The sequence below is a fragment of the Schistocerca cancellata genome, chromosome 2 (genome assembly GCF_023864275.1).
Source record: "Schistocerca cancellata isolate TAMUIC-IGC-003103 chromosome 2, iqSchCanc2.1, whole genome shotgun sequence".
Classification (NCBI taxonomy): Eukaryota; Metazoa; Arthropoda; class Insecta; order Orthoptera; family Acrididae; genus Schistocerca; species Schistocerca cancellata.
The window spans coordinates 549,471,616-549,492,641 of NC_064627.1; the positions used below are offsets into that span (position 1 = coordinate 549,471,616).

Consider the following 21,026-nt stretch of genomic DNA (forward strand, 5'->3'; position numbering starts at 1 on the left):
GCTCTGTACGTGTTAGATGCTACCGTGATGAAGACAATAGGGCTAACAGCATTGCTGAGCGGCATATTCGACAAACGTCAAATGTGATGTTTTGGGGCACCATTGGCTATAGCAAGCGACCTCGTCTCGCAAATATTGAAGGCAATCTGAACATGCTACATGAAAGAGGTTTTTGAGCTCGAGACTCTACCCCATTGCAGGCAGTTACACGTGTCTCATTTCAGCGGAATAATGACCGGCAACATGTGATGTGGAATGTACAAGATTCCATCGAAAAATGACCGGTACCACTGCTTCCCTGGCTTGCACGTTCGCCCGACATGTCGCCCATCGAACTTGTCTGGGATATTATCTGGTGAGAATTTTTTCGTATTCGTCCGCCTGCAACCACTGTCAGTGCTTCTGGACGCTCCTATGCAGTGGTAATGTGTTCCAGCCGCATATCCAGGCTCTCTTTCATTCTTCGCCACAACATGCAGAGGCTCTGATTGCAGCATGGCTCAGCTTCGCACCGTACTGAATTCTCGCAGTCAAAGTGCATGTACAGTTCCGCAACTCTAATCACTTGTTTATTGTCTTGTCCCTAATCTGTGGAATAAATTTTAGTGTAATCATATGTCTCCTTTTTGGTGCCGCAGTTTTCACAAACAGTTGTGTACGTAGTTGCAACATTTTCCTGTGGTGTGGATCAGGGCCGAGTTGAGAAGTGAATGTTTTGGCATTAACGCTGCGTTGTTCTATGATGAACATGCAGTAAAGTTCACGCATACCAATGCAACCTTCTCGTTACAAAGACAGTGGACCTCATTACAAAGAAATGGCGTCTTCAGGAAAAGCTATACCCAAGGTTTTAGAGGAGTATAACAGCTATGAATAAGTACACAATTGCGGTGGATCCTTGACAAAGCCCACATATAAAATATATAAACGATGGAGAAGTCTAGACTTTTGTTAGTTTGTAATAGTGGCATCTCGGTTTTACCACAAATTTACGAAACTCGAATTCAATAGTTTCACGATCCTTTCAGGTAACATAGAAAAAATGAAATTTAAAAAGTGAAACGTAAAGCATTATTGATTAGCGAGTGAATCTGATGAAAACTAGTTAATCTGATGAAAATTAGTTAAATACTGTGTTCATATATGTGTATGAAGCAAAACATTATGACAACTGTCCTCCATGAGACTGAAAGTGGTATAACAAGGACAGTTCTAGCCCAAGTGTTGATGGCGACAACGATGATGTTATCGATGAGTCGTGGGATTTACCCACTCCTTACGCCTCCCCCATCTGACAGAGGCCGATTGCCCTAAATGTCAAATATCGGGAATTCAGATTCTGGCAGGAAATTCTAAACTTCGCGTGAAATTCAAAACATAGTCCAACTGCACTAGTGTGTTTCCTTTGGAAGGAAGATTGTTATCCTAAATACACTCCTGGAAATGGAAAAAAGAACACATTGACACCGGTGTGTCAGACCCACCATACTTGCTCCGGACACTGCGAGAGGGCTGTACAAGCAATGATCACACGCACGGCACAGCGGACACACCAGGAACCGCGGTGTTGGCCGTCGAATGGCGCTAGCTGCGCAGCATTTGTGCACCGCCGCCGTCAGTGTCAGCCAGTTTGCCGTGGCATACGGAGCTCCATCGCAGTCTTTAACACTGGTAGCATGCTGCGACAGCGTGGAAGTGAACCGTATGTGCAGTTGACGGACTTTGAGCGAGGGCGTATAGTGGGCATGCGGGAGGCCGGGTGGACGTACCGCCGAATTGCTCAACACGTGGGGCGTGAGGTCTCCACAGTACATCGATGTTGTCGCCAGTGGTCGGCGGAAGGTGCACGTGCCCGTCGACCTGGGACCGGACCGCAGCGACGCACGGATGCACGCCAAGACCGTAGGATCCTACGCAGTGCCGTAGGGGACCGCACCGCCACTTCCCAGCAAATTAGGGACACTGTTGCTCCTGGGGTATCGGCGAGGACCATTCGCAACCGTCTCCATGAAGCTGGGCTACGGTCCCGCACACCGTTAGGCCGTCTTCCGCTCACGCCCCAACATCGTGCAGCCCGCCTCCAGTGGTGTCGCGACAGGCGTGAATGGAGGGACGAATGGAGACGTGTCGTCTTCAGCGATGAGAGTCGCTTCTGCCTTGGTGCCAATGATGGTCGTATGCGTGTTTGGCGCCGTGCAGGTGAGCGCCACAATCAGGGCTGCATACGACCGAGGCACACAGGGCCAACACCCGGCATCATGGTGTGGGGAGCGATCTCCTACACTGGCCGTACACCACTGGTGATCGTCGAGGGGACACTGAATAGTGCACGGTACATCCAAACCGTCATCGAACCCATCGTTCTACCATTCCTAGACCGGCAAGGGAACTTGCTTTTCCAACAGGACAATGCACGTCCGCATGTATCCCGTGCCACCCAACGTGCTCTAGAAGGTGTAAGTCAACTACCCTGGCCAGCAAGATCTCCGGATCTGTCCCCCATTGAGCATGTTTGGGACTGGACGAAGCGTCGTCTCACGCGGTCTGCACGTCCAGCACGAACGCTGGTCCAACTGAGGCGCCAGGTGGAAATGGCATGGCAAGCCGTTCCACAGGACTACATCCAGCATCTCTACGATCGTCTCCATGGGAGAATAGCAGCCTGCATTGCTGCGAAAGGTGGATATACACTGTACTAGTGCCGACATTGTGCATGCTCTGTTGCCTGTGTCTATGTGCCTGTGGTTCTGTCAGTGTGATCATGTGATGTATCTGACCCCAGGAATGTGTCAATAAAGTTTCCCCTTCCTGGGACAATGAATTCACGGTGTTCTTATTTCAATTTCCAGGAGTGTATGAATTGGCGGGAAATCAAAGATGATACATTGTCATCCTGGCTGACTTGGAATCTGGTCCTGGCTCTATAACGTCACAATCAAAAACTTGGAATACGAGTACCAGCTTAACAGTGACGTCGGCACCCAAGATGGCTGACCTGGAATGTAACATAGCAATCGATCATGGCGACTGTGGCATAGTGGCACACCTTTATGACGTCAAAATAAAGTTCATACTCGTCGGGCTGTTTATAAAAGTATGGAATCCTGACATTCTGTCCCATTAACTTGAGATAATGGCATGGCTGTACTATGAAGTCAGAAACACAAGTTGGTGACCTGGAATACAGAGTCAAGCTACTATTCACTCAGAGGTGTATGGTCATGGCATACTCTAAGTTTGGATGGGTTTTTATTTAAACAAACAGCAGGATGGAAAGGGCCTTCTGAAACGCACACATACCACCGTCCTCATTCCCCTAAGTTAAACTCGAGTAATAGGAATACTAATGTCTTTATTTTAACAAATACCTCAACAAGGAGTGCTCCCTTTTCGGCAGTCGTGACGTTAATGGTCACCAGACCTGTCGATAAGTAAGCCACTGCCAGTCCGCAGTTCCCCGCTAAGGGCCATATCACAGCGCACCACTGCGGCCGAAGTCGCAGTGCTCGCCTAAGACATGGAGCTCCATCCACCCTGGACTCACGCTACCATCTATGACAGCTCCACGCAAGGAGGCACCACAGTACCGCTTGCATACCATCGATTTATCAATTCTGATCAGCCCCTCATATGCTAAGAACATAGTAAAATTTGAGTGTGTTTTACAACACCTTTTCCACCCACAGTCAGCGAGTTTTTGACAGCTTTTCCCTGAACATGAAATGTTTATTTTTTGCTTTCGATGCGCTGTTCCCCATTTGAAACACAAAGAACGAATCATCAGTTTCTGTTTCAGAAATAGGTAAGGAAATGCAGAAATTTCTTTATTCACGAGATATATCATTACTTTTCTATTTTCCCTTCCTTTTTCACGCTATAAAAGACAACCGTAAGAATAGTGTCCATCAGCTGAATAACATTTTCATAGACGACTTTTCTCATGACTCGGGATGTTGTGAACTGTACTAACAGTGCAATGACTGAAACTAATCGTATCTCATGGAAGTGCTCTTTTTATTACTTTCGTCTGTCAGTTTTTGGAGTATATCGTCTAAGAATATGATCAAATAATCACTGTTCCCTCTTCACACCGTGTGGTGAGAATGAAGCTGTCTTGTACGTTACCCTCCTTTTACACCTAAAATAGAGTTGATATCAGGAATAGTGCAATACACAACTGCCACTTCACATTCCTTTTTTCGTTGCATAAGTAATGTACGAGGGACAGTCAAATTAAAACCTTTAATCTTTTAATTCTTTTGTTGAACAAAAGTGGAACACAAGTACGTCATTTTTCGACGTAGGCTTCCTGTCATTCGACACAATTCCTCCGGTGCACAGGAAGTGTACGATTTTTCTCTGAAAAAAATTCTTTTGGTCGTGTGCACAGCCACCTAAGGATTACTGTTAGTGTTGTTGCTCTTCCAAACAGCATCCTGTATGGGCAAACAAGTTCCGTCTTTACCTGCCGTTACTCGTACTTTCGGTACATGGGCTATGCATTGCTCTGTTTGAAAAGAATAGCTCGATGTAGTCATAGGGTCGAGCTGTGCATGTCTGCTTTCATGTCTCACAGCTAATTCGCTGCAAATAATAACTTGTAGCTGTGATTTTGCAGTCAAATAGTTTATGCTTCAGTTAAAACTGCGAGTTAATAAAATACACACAAATACAAATTAAAAGTTGAATAATTTAATAAATAGCGTTCCATTGTAGTCTCTAAAATCGATGTAGACGATAGAGAATTATGGTGAATAATGTTTATTCAAGAAATAACATGTCAAATACATGGAAAGTGATCCTACGATATTCACTTAAAATACATAAAGGAAATAATCTTATCAAATTCAGTAAGTTTCGTTGAGAGCGGTACGAGAACGGTAATAAAATCCAATACCTAAATAGTCATTAAAGATACAAAGAAACTGAGACCGTTTCGTGATTACAGTACATGAAATATTCTAAAGCTCACAAACATTCAGAGTTCAACATAATGATTCACAAATTAACATTTGTGATACAAAGAACAGTAACTCATACTCTGTCTATCCTAAATTCGTAATACAAGTGGAAAAAGTTAGTCCTACACTGACAAACCTTTTGAAATTACAGTTCCTTCAGAAGTTAAAGAATGGTAGTGGCCATTCACTGCCCAGTATTATTCACGTGCACAGTCGAACACCTCTCCTTACCACAGGCAGGTCTGCTTCCTTCAAGCACAAACGTTAGAGTGTCGAGAATCACTCCCTTGAGCTTTTTATTCATAAAGTTCCAGTCTCCACTTGACTCCCATAGTGTTCCAATACTGTCTGGATTTCCATTGGCTGAAGGATGTCCCCGCCAAAAATACATCGTTTTTAAGCTCTACAGGTCCCAGACTAAACTAACACAGGGTGGGGCAAATACAAGTGGCCAGAGAACAGAGCTCCAGGGTACAAAGACACACAGCAGAGGAAACGAAATGGAGTACTAAACTGGGTGTAGCAGATGTTGAGAGCGACCATCATTCATATCTTGGCAATTTTGGGCCCAGGTCAACAATTTTCTGAAAGCGGATCGAAGCTGGACAGCTGCTGTTGCTACAATCTCATCCGAAAAGTTCTTCTGCAATTCTGAGGGCTATGACGATTGTTGTGATACACCTCACACTTGGTGGTTCCCCTCATAGGGTAATCGCACACTGACAGATCACGTGACCCGATTGGCCAGCTCGGGCTGCGACCAGACTGACCTCTGCTAACAACTTCGTCAGACATGAAGACTGTGTAAATGTGCTCCAAGGTTCTGCTGACTGTATGGGCAGTTGCTCCATCTTGTTGAAAGTAATTGTAAGTCTTTTTCTCCTCTGTTAATGTAGCGACAAATGGTCCAGGACACTTTTATTTGCCCCGCCCTGTATATTACAACAATATTTAAGTAAAGAAATGTTATAAACATTTGGTTTCACTCATACCATTCACAATAAATAGAAACAAAGGTTTGACCATAAATAAATAGCTTTTCAGAAACGTCTTTTGACACTCTTTTACAAAGGTGACGTCAGCTAACACATGCAATTGACAACTTATTAAATTACTATGATTTTGTATTGTCAATTGTAATTAATGTTTAAATAGAATTACTTGCTAAATAGTAAACATTTCATTAATTAAATACACAAGTATGACTAAGTATGAGGTATTCATGCTGTATTCATTTGCTATGTAATAGTGGAGGATACGGTGTTCTGATTAACATTTGCATAATAACAAGATGTTAAACATATCACAAGTCAGTAAATAAAACGGAAACAGATGAGTGGCTTTGGGGGATGATAGCTATCAAGTAATGCTATCATCTGAGACACTGTGTGTTGAAATCGCATGAAGCGTTTAAAAGTTATTAATACAGAGGTTCATTGCGAAAATGTTTATTCATTGTAAAATATTAACTTCTGTAGTTTTAAAGATATTGAAAACAGTACTGTGACATTGGATGTGCCTCATTTTTATGAGATCGCAAATATATTCAGATGTTCTGCAACACATGACTGTGGATTATTATATATTCTCACAGAGCTGCAAGGAGTCATCTTTCAACTTGTCTGACACTTCGCTATTTTTGGTGCATCTCCTGCACGAAGGCCATGTGATTAAAAGCCGTTCAAATTCTTAGCTTTGGGATTTACCCATTTTCAGCGACGCTGCTCGTCTTTGCACCTGGACTCACCCGTACTGGCCGCCTATATGGACCTGCCGCGGCGCGCCGTCAGTCAGGGTCCCGCTAGCGCCCCGCTCCCCCCGTATACACCTCCTGGCGGCCAAGGGCTCTCGCCTACGTGCGCGTAAGGTTACAACCACTTGCTGCACCTCTTCAATGACAGGAAATTTCTTTCCTCCCATCGCCTCTTTGAGTGATCCAAACTTGTGGTAATGCCTCGCTGCAATGGCGGAAGTGACTGAGTATGAAAGCGCAGGTCGTGGATGGTTGCAAGTGTTGCACGGGCAGTATGAGGCCGAGCATTCTCGTGTTGCGGAATGACATCTGCAGTGAGAATTGCACGTTGTTCTGATCTTATTGCTGGCTGAATCTGTTTTTTAACATATTTGAATATTATGCACTGGTGATGGTGTTTCCTCTAGTCAGTAATGTTCCGAGACAACGACTCGTTCATTCCAAAAGAGAGTCGCGAAATATCTTCCCTGCTATTGACTGTGTCCACAACTTTTAGAGTTTTAAACTTTTATACACTATGGATGACGAACACTACGACTGTGATGAATAAAGGCTTCTTGAAATTACTGGAACCAGTCCCTTTTTCATTTGTTTTTCAATTTTTTTTATTCTGTTACCGGTTTCGAACCGCCAAGCGATTAATCATCCGATGGTACATATTTATTAATTGTCTGCAGCAGTGTGAGAGTCGTGTAGCTATGGCAAGAGGTACAAACGAAACATGTAAGCACTCAGTGTGGCGAGAATTATTCACATTACGAGATCGATATTGTTGCTTTACTTACAGTGATTAGTTTCAGATGGTTGGATGTTTTCCAGAATACTGTATACACCAACATCCAACCAACGGATACTAATCACTGTAAGTAAAGCAACAAAATCGATCTCATAACGTGAATAATTCTCACCACACCATCTTGCCACAGCTGCACGACTGCCACACTGCTCCAGACAATTAATAAGTATGTACCATCGGATGATGAATCGCTAGGCGGTTCGAAACCGGTTATGGAGTAAGGAAAAAATTGAACAAAACGAAAGAGGACTGGTTGCAGTAATTTCAAAAACGTTTCTTGGGTTTTGATGACTTGCTTGCTTGCTCTCTTTGTTTTTGGTTGGTCCTAGCGTACAAATGTTTCGTCTCCTCTAACGATCCACTTGAGGAAGCAGTCATCTTATGCTTCAAAACGCCACAGATGTATTTTAAAAACGTCAACGCATCGCTCTTTGAGTTCTGCAGAGAGCTGCCATGGCATTTATGTTGTAGACACTTCATGAAACTTAAGCACTTCACGAATGTTGAGATGTGCTGAGCCGTAACTAATGTTGGTTCTGCGGCTGCAGCCACCGTCACACGGCGATTTTCCATCACAATGGCTTCAGTTGCTGCAGCAGACTCTGGTGCTACAACGCGGTGCAGCTGACCCGGGCGCTGAGCGTCCGTCACAGAAGTCAAGCCATTTCCGAACAGCCGCGCGGGGTAGCCGTGCGGACTGAGGCGCCTTGTCACGGTTCCCGCTGCTCCCCCTGTCGGAGGTTCGAGTCCTCCCTCGGGCATGGCTGTGTGTGTCGTCCTTAGCGTAAGTTAGTTTAAGTTAGATCAAGTAGTGTGTAAATCTACGGACCGATGACCTCAGCAGTTTGGTCCCATAGAGCTTACCACACTTTTTCCCATTTCCGAACATTCTGCAACACTCATACACTTTCTGCAGTGATAGATATACATCACTAGGCAGCACCTTTATTCGCCGATGCATTTGAATAGGTTTCATACCATTCATTGCTCAGAAAACGTATTACAGACCGCTATTCTTCCTTGGTGCACGTCGTAAGCATGGCAGCCTTTCGAACGAGTATTGTGACCGGGTTTCGCTTGTCTGTAGTATGCTGACACGTGTAGGACATTTCTTACATCATTAGTAAAAGTGCTGCCAACTTAAAGAACAATGACGTGAAATATCGATTTTTGATTGTACTTTTAAGGTTTTCACTTGATGTGCCCTCTTACGTTTCGTGTCCTTAACATCTTCTCCCCAACTGTACAACTCTGCTCTTAGCATTAAAGCATTTGCTTATCATAGCCATATTACATACGTTGACTTGACAGTGTTCTCGTTTCTCTAATTATGAAACAGGTTCACTTAGATGTCCATTGTATTCTCTTGCTCTTGTCTTGCGGCAGGTCAACAATGATTAGCGAGAATCATGGTGTTCGGCAACTACTTGCAATTAACGCTGAATTTCCGTTCCATTTTTCTAATAACATTTTCTTTTTTGGATTTTCGTGGCCTGTTCTTGCTTCAGTCATGACGATACCTGGAATAGTGGCGATGTTAAAACCTGGTGCTCCAGCCGGCTACATTGATGTACAGTAGTGCTAACATTATTTTGTACGAATTTTTGTAGGTAGTATAGTATAATAAAATAATGAAATAGATGATAATAATATGCGTGGCTTCTTAAAATGTATTGAATTAATGAGATTAATTTTTCGGCGTGAATGACAAGCACAATAAGCTGAGCTGTGCCTGGAAATAAGTCCGTATTAGTTCATATTATTTTGCAGGGCGGAGTAGTTTCTTTCTCCGCTGTAGATTTGTGCTTACCATTCTTTATAATACTATGTTTGGTCGCCGCGTTCACCTTTGAAGTCTTGACCGTGTTCCTATTAAGCTTATCGGATCTTCGTAATTTTCCAAAGTACACAGGTGGGCTTCAGTGGTTGTAATTATTGCACTATTTGAAATAACAACTCACACGACCTTTCTGTTAATAAAACAATACTGTATTTTTCTGTACGGTGCACATATAAAATCCACACTCCTCACTTATTCATAGCGACCCCAAAATGGCGGTCTACAATTACTCGCTAAAATATTGACGTGCTTCTCACTCTTTCACTAGCCGAGCGCGAATCCCTCCTTGCTCCTACCGGTACCAGAAAAAATCCTCTGTTTATTAACAACTGAAAGTCAAAAAATACATGACGGTAGGCATAGGCTCTATGATGGGCTACCGCTTCATCTTGTCTCTTTGCCTTTAAGGAAGACGAAAACATAAAGAAAATGCAAAAGGTTTATCACAGTAGGCATGATAAAATTACATTATAGGTAGTATATAGTCTTTATACATCCTCCTTGCCTTCCCTACATAAGTTTCTGTGGTACAGTAAGTGCATCACCTTGACCGCCTATTGCATATACCGTTCACTGACCATGCACTTTGGTGTTTTCACTCGTGCGTGCCTGCTCGCAGATGCGGCACGAGGGCCTGTCTGGCAACATCATGTTCGACGCGGAAGGACGTCGCGTGGGATTCTCGCTGGAAGTGCTGGAACTGTCTGCGACAGGCTTCAGACCAATAGCCAAATGGGCGCCGGAGGAAGGCTTCGTCAGCAGCAAGACTGAGACCGAGACGCTGGAGGAGAAGCAGAGCATTCTCCAAGGTCGCCACCTCATCGTTTCATCCAGAATAGTAAGTAATCTACTTGATGATTTCAGATGGACTGAGTGTAATCTTCGTCTATCCCAACTGTACGAAACTAAACTTATTTGCCCGCCTGGCTGGACGTGCGGACTAACGCACGGCTTTCTGGGCGGGAAGGAGCGACTGGTCCCCGGCACGAATCCGCCCAGCGGATTTGTGTCGAGGTCCGATGAACCGGCCAGTTTGTGGATGGTTTTTAGGCGGTTTTCCATCTGCCTCGGCGAATGCGGGCTGGTTCCCCTTATTCCGCCTCAGTTGCACTATGTCGGCGATTGCTGCGTAAACGAGTTCTCCATGTACGCGTACACCACTATTACTCTACCACGCAAACATAGGAGTTACACTCGTCTGGTGTGAGACGTTCCCTGGGGGGGGGTCCACTGGGGGCCGAACTGCACAATAACCTTGGGTTCGGTGGGGGGCGGCGGAGGGGTAAAGTGGACTGCGGTAGTCGTCGTGGGGTTGTGGACCACTGCGGCTGCAGCGGGGATGGAGCCTCTCCGTCGTTTCTAGGTCCCCGGTTAAAATACAATACAATACAATACAATACAAACATACATTGACGGAATACCAATTTTGGAGCCCTATAAACTTTGACATAGACTGCACTCCTGTTATTGGCCTATTTAAATAACCTTCCAACAACTTTAAAGGACTATTAAAAATTAATATTTGTTCATGACAGATGTCTGAAAGCTTTTTAAATAAAACATCTTTATTCTTCATGCCTACATATTTGTTTCTCAACATAGTCACACTGGCGACGAAAAAGTTTGTCCACAAGAGGCCTATTTGTTGATACCGTCACAGTAGAATGTTTGACTTTGTTGACGTAGCCACAATCTCGCCTCCGCTTGCACCGCTTCATCAGTATCAGAGCGAATACCTCGTAGATGTTCCTTAATTTTCGGAAACAGATGAAAATAAGATGGGGACAAGTCGGGGCTGCATGCGTAATGATCGAGAACGGTGAACCCAAAGCGTCGGGTTGTTGCAGACGCAACAGCACTCGTGTGTGGACTGACATTGCCAGCTCAAGGAGAGAGTGCTACATGTGTGGATGAGCTCTTCGAATTTGAAACTCGATTACAGCACGCTGTTTCTCGCGCACCGACATAGTTCCATTACACACCTCCACGTTGCACACTACAATTCGGAGCCCTCTAGCGTCAGAGGGTTGCAGTTTGCATCTGCGAAGTGGCTAAGTCGACGGAGTAACATACTTTACATATAACAATCAATATTGAAAACAGAATCAAAGAATTCGGAGGCACTACTTTTCCTCACACCCTTTGAATAAATGGAACCGTACATCTCAGTCAACCGAAGTTTCAAATAATGCCATTTCGGTTAAATAAATATGACCTGTTACTCTCAAAAACTGACCATATTTTAAGTGAAACGGTGATTGTATAATTGCCTAGAGTTCAACAGACAGGCTGGATCTTTTTGCCACATGGTGTAACCAGTGGCTCCTGAAAATCAATCCTTCCAAGACCCAGGCAATCATCGTAGGTTGTACCACTCGCTCTTTCCGGCTCCTTGATTTCTCCCTTACCATCTGCGCTCGTCCTGTCCGCCTCTCCCCCACCCTCACCTACCTTGGCCTCACCATTGACCATCACCTCACCTGGATCCCTCATCTCCGCTCAATCCAATCCAAAGCCCACAACCGCCTCTGACTCCTCAAACTCCTCTCTGGCTGGACATGGGGGTTGAACCCCTCTACCATCCGCCACACTTACAAATCCTTAATCCATCCCATCCTCTGTTATGCCAGTCCCGCCTGGATAGCCGCCCCCCTCCAGATCCTTGAGCGCCATGCACTCCGCCTTGCCTTCTGTATATGCCTCCCGTCCCCCACGTGGACCCTCTACGACCTGATTCCTTTCCCACATCTGCTCCTATTCCTCAGACATATCCGCATACTCTACACCTCCCACCGCCTTGATCCCCCTCATCCCCTGGTTGCTCCTCTCCTCTCCAATACCTGCCCTCTGCTGCACCTTCACTGTTGTGTCCCCCCTACCCTCCATCTCTACACCCTTCATCTCCTTTCCCAAGGTGGCTTCCATCCACTCCCCCTCCCAGATGATGCTCTGTCTCCCTCCATTTATCCCTCCTATCAACTCTATTCCTCACCTCCCCCTCCTTTCCTCTGTCCTTTCCCTGGGCTCCCTCTTTCTCCCCCTTCCATCCTGTTTTTTCCCCACCTACCCTCTCTTCTCCCCCCCCACCCCCAAGTCCTTTCGCATTCCCCTCCTCTGCCTTTCCCCAATCCCTCTCGCGCCTGCCCAGCCCCCCCCCCCCCTCTTATGAGGCCTCGTCCTCGATCGGCACCTTCCCCCCCTCACACCCACTTCGTTTTTCCTCTCCTTCCCCCTTTTCTTTCCCATCGTCTGTCCGGGTTCCCCCAATCTGCCCTCAGCTGTGGTGTGTCATATTTGTGCTAACTTTTTACTGCAGTGTTCAAGTAAGTGTTCAGTGTTGTGCGTCTTTCCAAAGTGTTGCGAACAGAAATCATGCTGTCGCTGGATGTGATTTTTATATCTCTTGCGAACAGAAACCAGACTGTCGCCGTGTTTTTAATTGTCTGTCTCTTATTTTACCTGTCTGCTTCCTGTGCATTTTATCCGCATCGCCAACCCTTTGTTTTATGTTTTAAGTTCCACAATTTTCCGCCGTTTTACCATTTAAGTCACCGATTGTATCTCCTACTTTTATTATTTATTATCTTGATTTTTTAAACAAATTCTGTAGGCTGAAGAGCGGCGTAGTAAGCTGCTGCCAGCCCGCCCCCTTCTGGGGGAATCGAATCTCAATAAACGACAAAAAACAGATAGGCTGTTCCACTTGTGCTCCATGGGGCACGTGTGCCCGACGAGCCATTTGGTAGTGCGTAGGAAGTGCAGGCAACCAACCGGTCGGCGGTACTGCTGAAACTTCCCTCTGAATGTAAAGAATGACTGTGCTGGAAAACTTGTACGTTACTTGATTTTCAGACTCCAGAGTGAAACTGAACGTACTGAGACTGTTTTCTCTTTACTTATTCTGATCATTTCTAAACTGGCGCACAATATTTTAGCGCAACGTAATCTGACTTTTAATAATCCCCTGACTAACAATAACCTATATCCTTCATGAATCACTTGCCTCACAAAAATCTTCGTCACTCGAACTACTGCAAGACAGTGAGCGCCAATACAGATTCTAACTACTGAAGTCACTAACTACTGATAGGTATATAGTTAGCAAATTAAAGATTTTGGTAGAGAACAAACAATGTATTTACCTTAATAATGTTCAAAAGTTATTATATATACAGGGTGGTCCAGTGATCGTGACTGGGCCAAATATCTCACGAAATAAGCGTCAAACGAAAAAACGACGAAGAACGAAACTTGTCCAGCTTGAAGGGGGAAACCAGATGGCGCTAGATTTGGCCCGCTAATGGCGCTGCCATAGGTCAAAAGGATATCAACTGCGACATTTTAAATAGGAACCCCCATTTTTTATTACATAATCGTGTAGTACGTAAAGAAATATGAATGTTTCAGTTGGACCACTTATTTCGCTTTGTGATAGATGACGCTGTAATAGTCACAAACATATGGCTCACAATTTTAGACGAACAGTTGGTAACAGGTAGGTTTTTTAAATTAAAATACAGAACGTAGGTACGTTTGAACATTTTATTTTGGTTGTTCCTATGTGATACATGTACCTTTGTGAACTTATCATTTCTGAGAACGCATGCTGTTACAGCGTGATAACCTGTAAATACCACATTAATGCAATAAATGCTCAAAATGATGACCGTCATCCTCAATGCATTTGGCAACGACATTCCTCTCAACAGCGAGTAATCCGCCTTCCGTAATGTTCGCACATGCATTGACAATGCACTGACGCATGTTGTCAGGCGTTGTTGGTGGATCACGATAGCAAATATCTTTCAACTTTCCCCACAGAAAGAAATCCGGGTACGTCAGATCCGGTGAACGTGCGGGCCGTGCTTCGACGACCAATCCACCCGTCACGAAATATGCTATTCAATACCGCTTCAACCACACGCGGGCTATGTACCGGACATCCGTCATGCTGGACGTACATCGCCATTCTGTCATGCAGTGAATCATCTTGTAGTTACATTAAGTAGGAAATCAGCATACATTGCACTATTTAGATTGCCATCGATAAAATGGGGGCCAATTATCCTTCCTCCCATAATGTCGCACCATACATTAACCCGCCAAGGTCGCTGATGTTCCTCTTGTCGCTGCCATCGTGGATTTTCCGTTGCCCAATAGTGCATATTATGCAGGTTTACGTTACCGCTGTTGGTGAATGACGCTTCGTCGCTAAATAGAACTCGTGCAAAAAATCTGTCATCGTTCCGTAATTTTTCTTGTTCCCAGTGGCAGAACTGTACACGATGTTTAAAGTTGTCGCCATGCAATTGCTGGTGCATAGAAATATGGTGCGGGTGCAGTCGATGTTGATGTAGCATTCTCAACACCGACGTTTTTGAGATTTCCGATTCTCGCGCTATTTGTCTGCTACTGATGTGCGGATTAACCGCGACTGCAGCTAAAACACTTACTTGGGCATCATCATTTATTGCAGGTCGTGGTTGACGTTTCACATGTGGCTGAATACTTGCTGTTCCTTAAATAACGTAACTATCCGGCGAACACTCCGGACACTTGGATGACGTCGTCCAGGATACCGTGCTGTATACATAGCACACGCCACTTGGGCATTTTTATCACAATAGCCATACATCAACACGATATCGACCTTTTCCGCAATTGGTAAACGGTGCATTTTAACACGAGTAATGTATCACGAAGCAAATACCGTCCGCAGTGGCGGAATGTTACGTGATACCACGTACTTACACGTTTGTGACTATTACAGCGCCATCTGTCACAAAGCGAAAAAAGTGGTCCAACTAAAACATTCATATTTCTTTACGTACTACACGAATATGTAATAAAAATGGGGGTTCCTATTTTTAAAAAAACGCAGTTGATATCCGTTCGACATATTGCAGCGCCATCTAGCGGGCCAACCATAGCACCATCTGGTTTCCCCGTTGAAGCAAGACGAGTTTCGTTCTGTGTAGTTTTTTCTTTTGATGCTTATTTCGTGTGTTATTTGGCCAGGTCACTATCAACGGACCACCCTGTATAAAGGTAATCCATGAAAATGTAGTAATATGCATGGTTGGAAATTAAATATGTGTTGTAACTTTTCAAAAAACAAAATTAATTTTGTTACTCACATATACAAAAATTCATTAACACAAGATTATTCCTCTTTCACCATAACATTTCGCCACGTGGCAATATTTAGCAAGTAATTATGGGTTTTTCCGACTTAAAATCTGTTTGTGTGTGATAATGTTCACATGCAGCTATTCAGTCATTCACTTCAGTGCCCACTAAAACTTTGCCACATTATACATTCCGCCAGGTTATTGTGTATTTTTTTTCTACACTGTCAGTTTATTGGCTTATTCTCTCTATCGTAGAATACACATCATCATATACAGTTCAGATGTTTGAAACATGTTGCTTTTTTTTTAACGTACGTGCATGTAGTCTCATCATCCAGTGTTCTCAATGTTTTACCACCAAATACTGTTACTATTGAGGCGGTAACAGACAGCTGCTGCTGCTTCTGGTATTGATGTCTCTGCTGGAGAACATGTTGCTATCCCCTGGTAGACTGTATTTTAATGTATGACAGATTTTACCACAAGCACCTCCACTCTCTTTGATTGCGCTGAACATTTCTACAATGTTGTACAGATTCTAATTCAATTACAGTGACAAACTCGATGTCTGGTACTATTCCAACTTGGATGGATATCGATCTACATGTGGTCGGATGAAACTTCTTTGTGAAGAGAAACATCACTTCGATGACTAGGTGCACTGGTCGGTTTATGTACACACAGCCCCTCCCCACCACTTTCGCCGTTTACTAGTCATGATAGTCCCCATCGGTCTGGAATGGTGAGAAGGGCTACCAAGTTGAAGCCAGACAGCCCAAGGTGGACGAGTTGGAGCTTGCTCAGGCCTGTCAATTGATGGCGATGGAGTGTGTGGAGGGGTTGACGACATTGGGCAACAATGAAAATGTTTCGGGCCTAAAAATAGTAAATTTACGTGTATTTCCATCTGCTGAATTCAAAAATCACTATAAAAATGACAGATTAGCTCTTGTTTTGAAGATAAAGTGACATTTCATTTTTTAGAGTGAAGATTTTAAGTTTGGGGGAATTTTTTCTTTTTGAGAGTTGGCACACCTGTCGAATAACGAAACACAAATGCTCTTCAGCTGTTTGTAAGTCATAAACATAGATACTGTTGTTGTGACTGTGAATTACATGTAGTTTCTACTCAAATTAATGAAAAATTTCTGGTTCGCGAGTGCTTTTTTTGTGTAAAATTTGAAAAAAATGCCATGAAAATGTGTAAATATGGTGAATAACTGTTGTAATATTTGTGGTGAAATAACATTTTCCTCACAGAAACGCAATCTGACGCCTCTTTTAAAGACTGCCTATCAGTATTATTTCGGTATGAAAGTAGGGGACCAGGATAAGTCTAGGGCTCCACATATGTGTTGCAACGCATGTTCAGCTACACTGCGAGAATGGCTGAAAAAGAAGAAACGATCTATGACTTTCGCTGTGCCTATGGTTTGGCAGGAGCCTAAAAACCATACAGATGACTGCTATTTCTGCCTGTCTCCACCCATAAAGGCAGGATTGTCTATGAAGAAAAGAAGAACAGTTCAGTACCCGCATCTTCCATCTGCTATTCGACCCATTCCACATTCGGATAGTTTACCAGTTCCTACTCCACTTGAAGTAGAAAATGAAGACAGTGAGGAACGAGAAGAACCAAACAAGCCTTCCACATCCCATGACCCTAATTTTGAGGGAAAAGATGACAAACCGCACAGACTGAGTCAAGGGAACTGAGTGATCTGTCAAAGGAGAATGCAGAAATTCTTGGGTCTCGACTACAGCAATGGAATCTTCTCCAAAGTGATGTGAGGATCTCACAGTACAGAAAACGTCACATGGAACTGCTTCCCTTTTTTGAGAAGAAAAATAATCTTGTTGTTTGCTGCGACGTTAATGGCTTGTTGAAATCTTTGAATTTGAACCATGATCCAACTGAATAGAGGCTGTTCATAGACTCCTCCAAGCTTACTTTGAAAGTTGTGGTACTTCACAACGGGAACCTTCTTTCATCTATTCCTGTTGGTCGTGCTGTTCACATGAAGGAGACATATGCAAATATGACAGCTCTCTTGGACTCAATTAAATTTCATGAACACAAATGAAAAATCTGTGGTGATCTAAAAATTATTCCCATACTCTTAGGAATGCAACTGAGTTACACAAAGCATTGTTGTTTCTTATGTATGTGGGACAGTAGAGATAGGAACTAGAATTATATTAAAGAAGACTGGCCTGCAGGAAATCTTCACCCTAGCGAGAAAAATGTCGTTGCCAAGCCTCTTGTGGACCCAAAGACGTTCGTCTTCCATCCCTGCATATTAAGCTGGGTTTGATGAAAAACTTTGTCAAAGCTATGAACCGAGAAGGACGGGCCTGTAAGTACATAAGAGAGAAATTTTCGAAATTAAGTGATGCAAAAGTTGTGGAAGGCATTTTTGTTGGATCACAAATAAGAGAACTTGTAAATGATCCTGCATTTGACAAAGTTTTGGAGGGGAAAGAAAAAGAAACTTGGGAAGCCTTCAAGGGTGCTGTTGATAGATTTTTAGGCAACAAAAGGGATGGCAACTACAAGCATTTGGTGACAGTGCTCCTGAAAAAATACCGTAACCTTGGATGCAACATGTCCCTTAAGATCCATTTTCTCCACTCCCACCTAGACTTTTTCCCTCCTGGTTGTGGAGCTGTTAGTGATGAACATGGTGAGAGATTCCATCAGGACATTTCTGTTATGTAACAGATATCAGGGACGTTGGAATGAAGTAATGCTTGCGGATTACTGTTGGTCTTTGTGTAGGGATTCTGTGGAATTCCATTACAAGAGACAAGCTAAAAGACGACGAAGTCAATAGGCCACGATATGATTCTCTTCACACACGGCAATCTGCGAAGTATTTTTCCAGCAATTTACAACTCTTAGCATGTAATTACTAGTTAAAAACACAAATCAACTTTCATTGTTGTTAGCATGTATGTAATTAAAATGTATACTTTTCTCTCAATCCGTTAATATGTAACACTTCCACCTTGTGTATATCATAGAAACTACAGCCAATAAAATTTTTTCATTGTCATATTTGTTTTTCTCAACCAAACATTAGCAGGAATTGCCTCATGAAGTGCTCGAAACATTCAAAAATTATTTTTTTGTTGCCCAGTGCTATTATTTTGAATTTCCCAGATGTAGGTCTTGTTGCAGAAAAAAAGTAGGACATATAATCTCATTTCTGAATATTTCCAACTGTCTTGGATAGCCCTCCATACACATTGTATAGTAATCCAGAAACACTAGCAGCGTGTTACACATTGGAGTTACACACATTGATAATAGTCGGTTCTGAGACTACTATATATAAATCTATAAAAAATTTATGTATACTGAGGTGCTGGCCACAAGGTTGTACGCTTCCACCTCCGTGACAGCTCAGAGGTACTGACCACTGCTGAAAGTACACTACAGGCCATTAAAATTGCTACACCAAGAAGAAACGTAGATGATTAACGGGTATTCATTGGACAATATATTATACTAGAACTGATACGTGAATACATTTTCACGCAATTTGGGTGCATAGATCCTGAGAAATCAGTACCCAGAACAACCACCTCTGGCCGTAATAACGACCTTGATACGCCTGGGCATTGAGTCAAACAGAGCTCGGTTGGCTTGAACAGGTACAACCGCACATGAAGCTTCAACACGATACCACAGTTCATCAAGAGTAATGACTGGCGTCTTGTGACGAGCCAGTTGCTAGGCCACTATTGACCAGACGTTTGCAGTTGGTGAGAGATCTGGACAATGTGCTGGCCACGGCTGCAGTCGAACGTTTTCTGTATCCGGAAAGACCCGTACAGGACCTGCAACATGCGGTCGTGCATTATCCTGCTGAAATGTAGGGTTTCGCAGGGATCGAATTAAGGGTAGAGCCACGGGTCGTAACACATCTGAAATGTAACGTCCACTGTTCAAAAGTGCCGTCAATGCGAACAAGAGGTGACCAAGACATGTAACCAATGGCACCCCATACCATCACGCCGGGTGATACGCCAGTATGGCGATGACGAATACACGCTTCCAATGTGCGTTCACCGCGATGTCGCCAAACACGGATGCGACAATCATGCTGCTGTTAACACAACCTAGATTCATCCGCAAAAATGACGTTCTGCCATTCGTGCACCCAGGTTCGTCGTTGAGTACACTATCGCAGGCGCTCTGTGATGCAGCGTCAAGGGTAACCGCAGCCATGGTCTTCGAGCTGACAATCCCTGCTACTGCAAACGTCGTCGAACTGCTCGTGCAGATGGTTGTTGTCTTGCAAACGTCCCCATCTGTTGACTCAGGGATCGAGACGTGGCTGCACGATCCGTTACAGTCATGCGGATAAGATGCCTGTCATCTCGACTGCTAGTGATACGAGTCCGTTGGGATGCATATTCTGCTAACAGTCACAGGATCTCGACCAACTCGAACAGCAATGTCGCGATACGATAAACCGGAATCGCGATAGGCTACAACCCGACCTTTATCAAAGTCGCAAACGTGATGGTACGCATTTCTCCTCCGTACACGAAGCATCACGACAACGTTTCACCAGGCAACGCCGGTCAACTGCTGTTTGTGTATGAGAAATCGGTTGGAAACTTTCCTCATGTCAGCACGTTGTAGGTGTCGCCACCGGCACCAGCCTTGTGTGAATGCTCTGAAAAGCTAATGATTTTGCGTATCGCAGCATCTTCTTCCTGTCTGTTAAATTTCGCATCTGTAGCATGTCATCTTCGTGTTGTAGCAATTTTAATGGCCAGTAGTGTACTTCCGAGCCAGCAAGGGCGGCCTCCCCTGTTGCGGCAGTGGCCGGTCTTCCTGAGTGATCCGGACATGGGCAGAGGGTGGGATTGCTTGTCATTGGGAGCTCCAATTTTAGGAGGCTGATGCAGTCCCTTAGGGATATGGCAGCTAAGGACGGGAAGAAAGCCAATGTGCACTCCGTGTGCATACCGGAGGGAGTCATCCAAGATGTGGAAAGGGTCCTTCCGGATGCCATGAAGGTTACAGGTTACACCCAACTGCATGTGGTGGCTCATGTCGGCATTAATGACGTGTGTCGCTATGGATCGGAAGAGTTTGTCTCTGGTTTCCGGTGGGACCTGAGTTGGTGAAGACTGCCAGTCTTGCTACCGAGATGAAGGCAGAGCTCACCATCTGCAGCATCGTCGACAGGACCGATTGCGGACCTTTGGCACAGAGCCGAATGGAGTGTCTCAATCAGACGCTCAGACGGATCTGCGACCGAGTAGACTGCAGATTCCTCGACTTGCGCCATAGGGTGCTGGGGTTTCGGGTTCCGCTAAATAGGTCAGGTGTCCACTACACGCAGGAGGAGGCTACACGGGTATCAGGGGCTGTGTGGCGTGGAGTGGGCGGTTTTTTTAGGTTAGATACTCTCGGGATCGACCAAAAAAGGGCTCCATTCTCAAAGGGCACAGGTCAAAGAAACGACTAGAATCGACCAAGCAACAGTCGGTATTGTAGTTGCAAATTGTCGTAGCTGTGTTGGAA

General features: G+C 44.3%; 1 protein-coding gene across 1 annotated transcript in view; it reads left to right on the plus strand.

Annotated features, from left to right (window-relative positions):
- The window catches only part of LOC126162133 (glutamate receptor ionotropic, kainate 2-like), a 179,665-nt gene that overhangs the window by 79,782 nt on the left and 78,857 nt on the right, over positions 1-21,026 (plus strand). Inside the window, exon 7 of the mRNA XM_049918427.1 lies at positions 9,970-10,188. Coding sequence (XP_049774384.1) covers positions 9,970-10,188 — 219 coding nt within the window. The remainder of the gene's footprint in view (positions 1-9,969; positions 10,189-21,026) is intronic.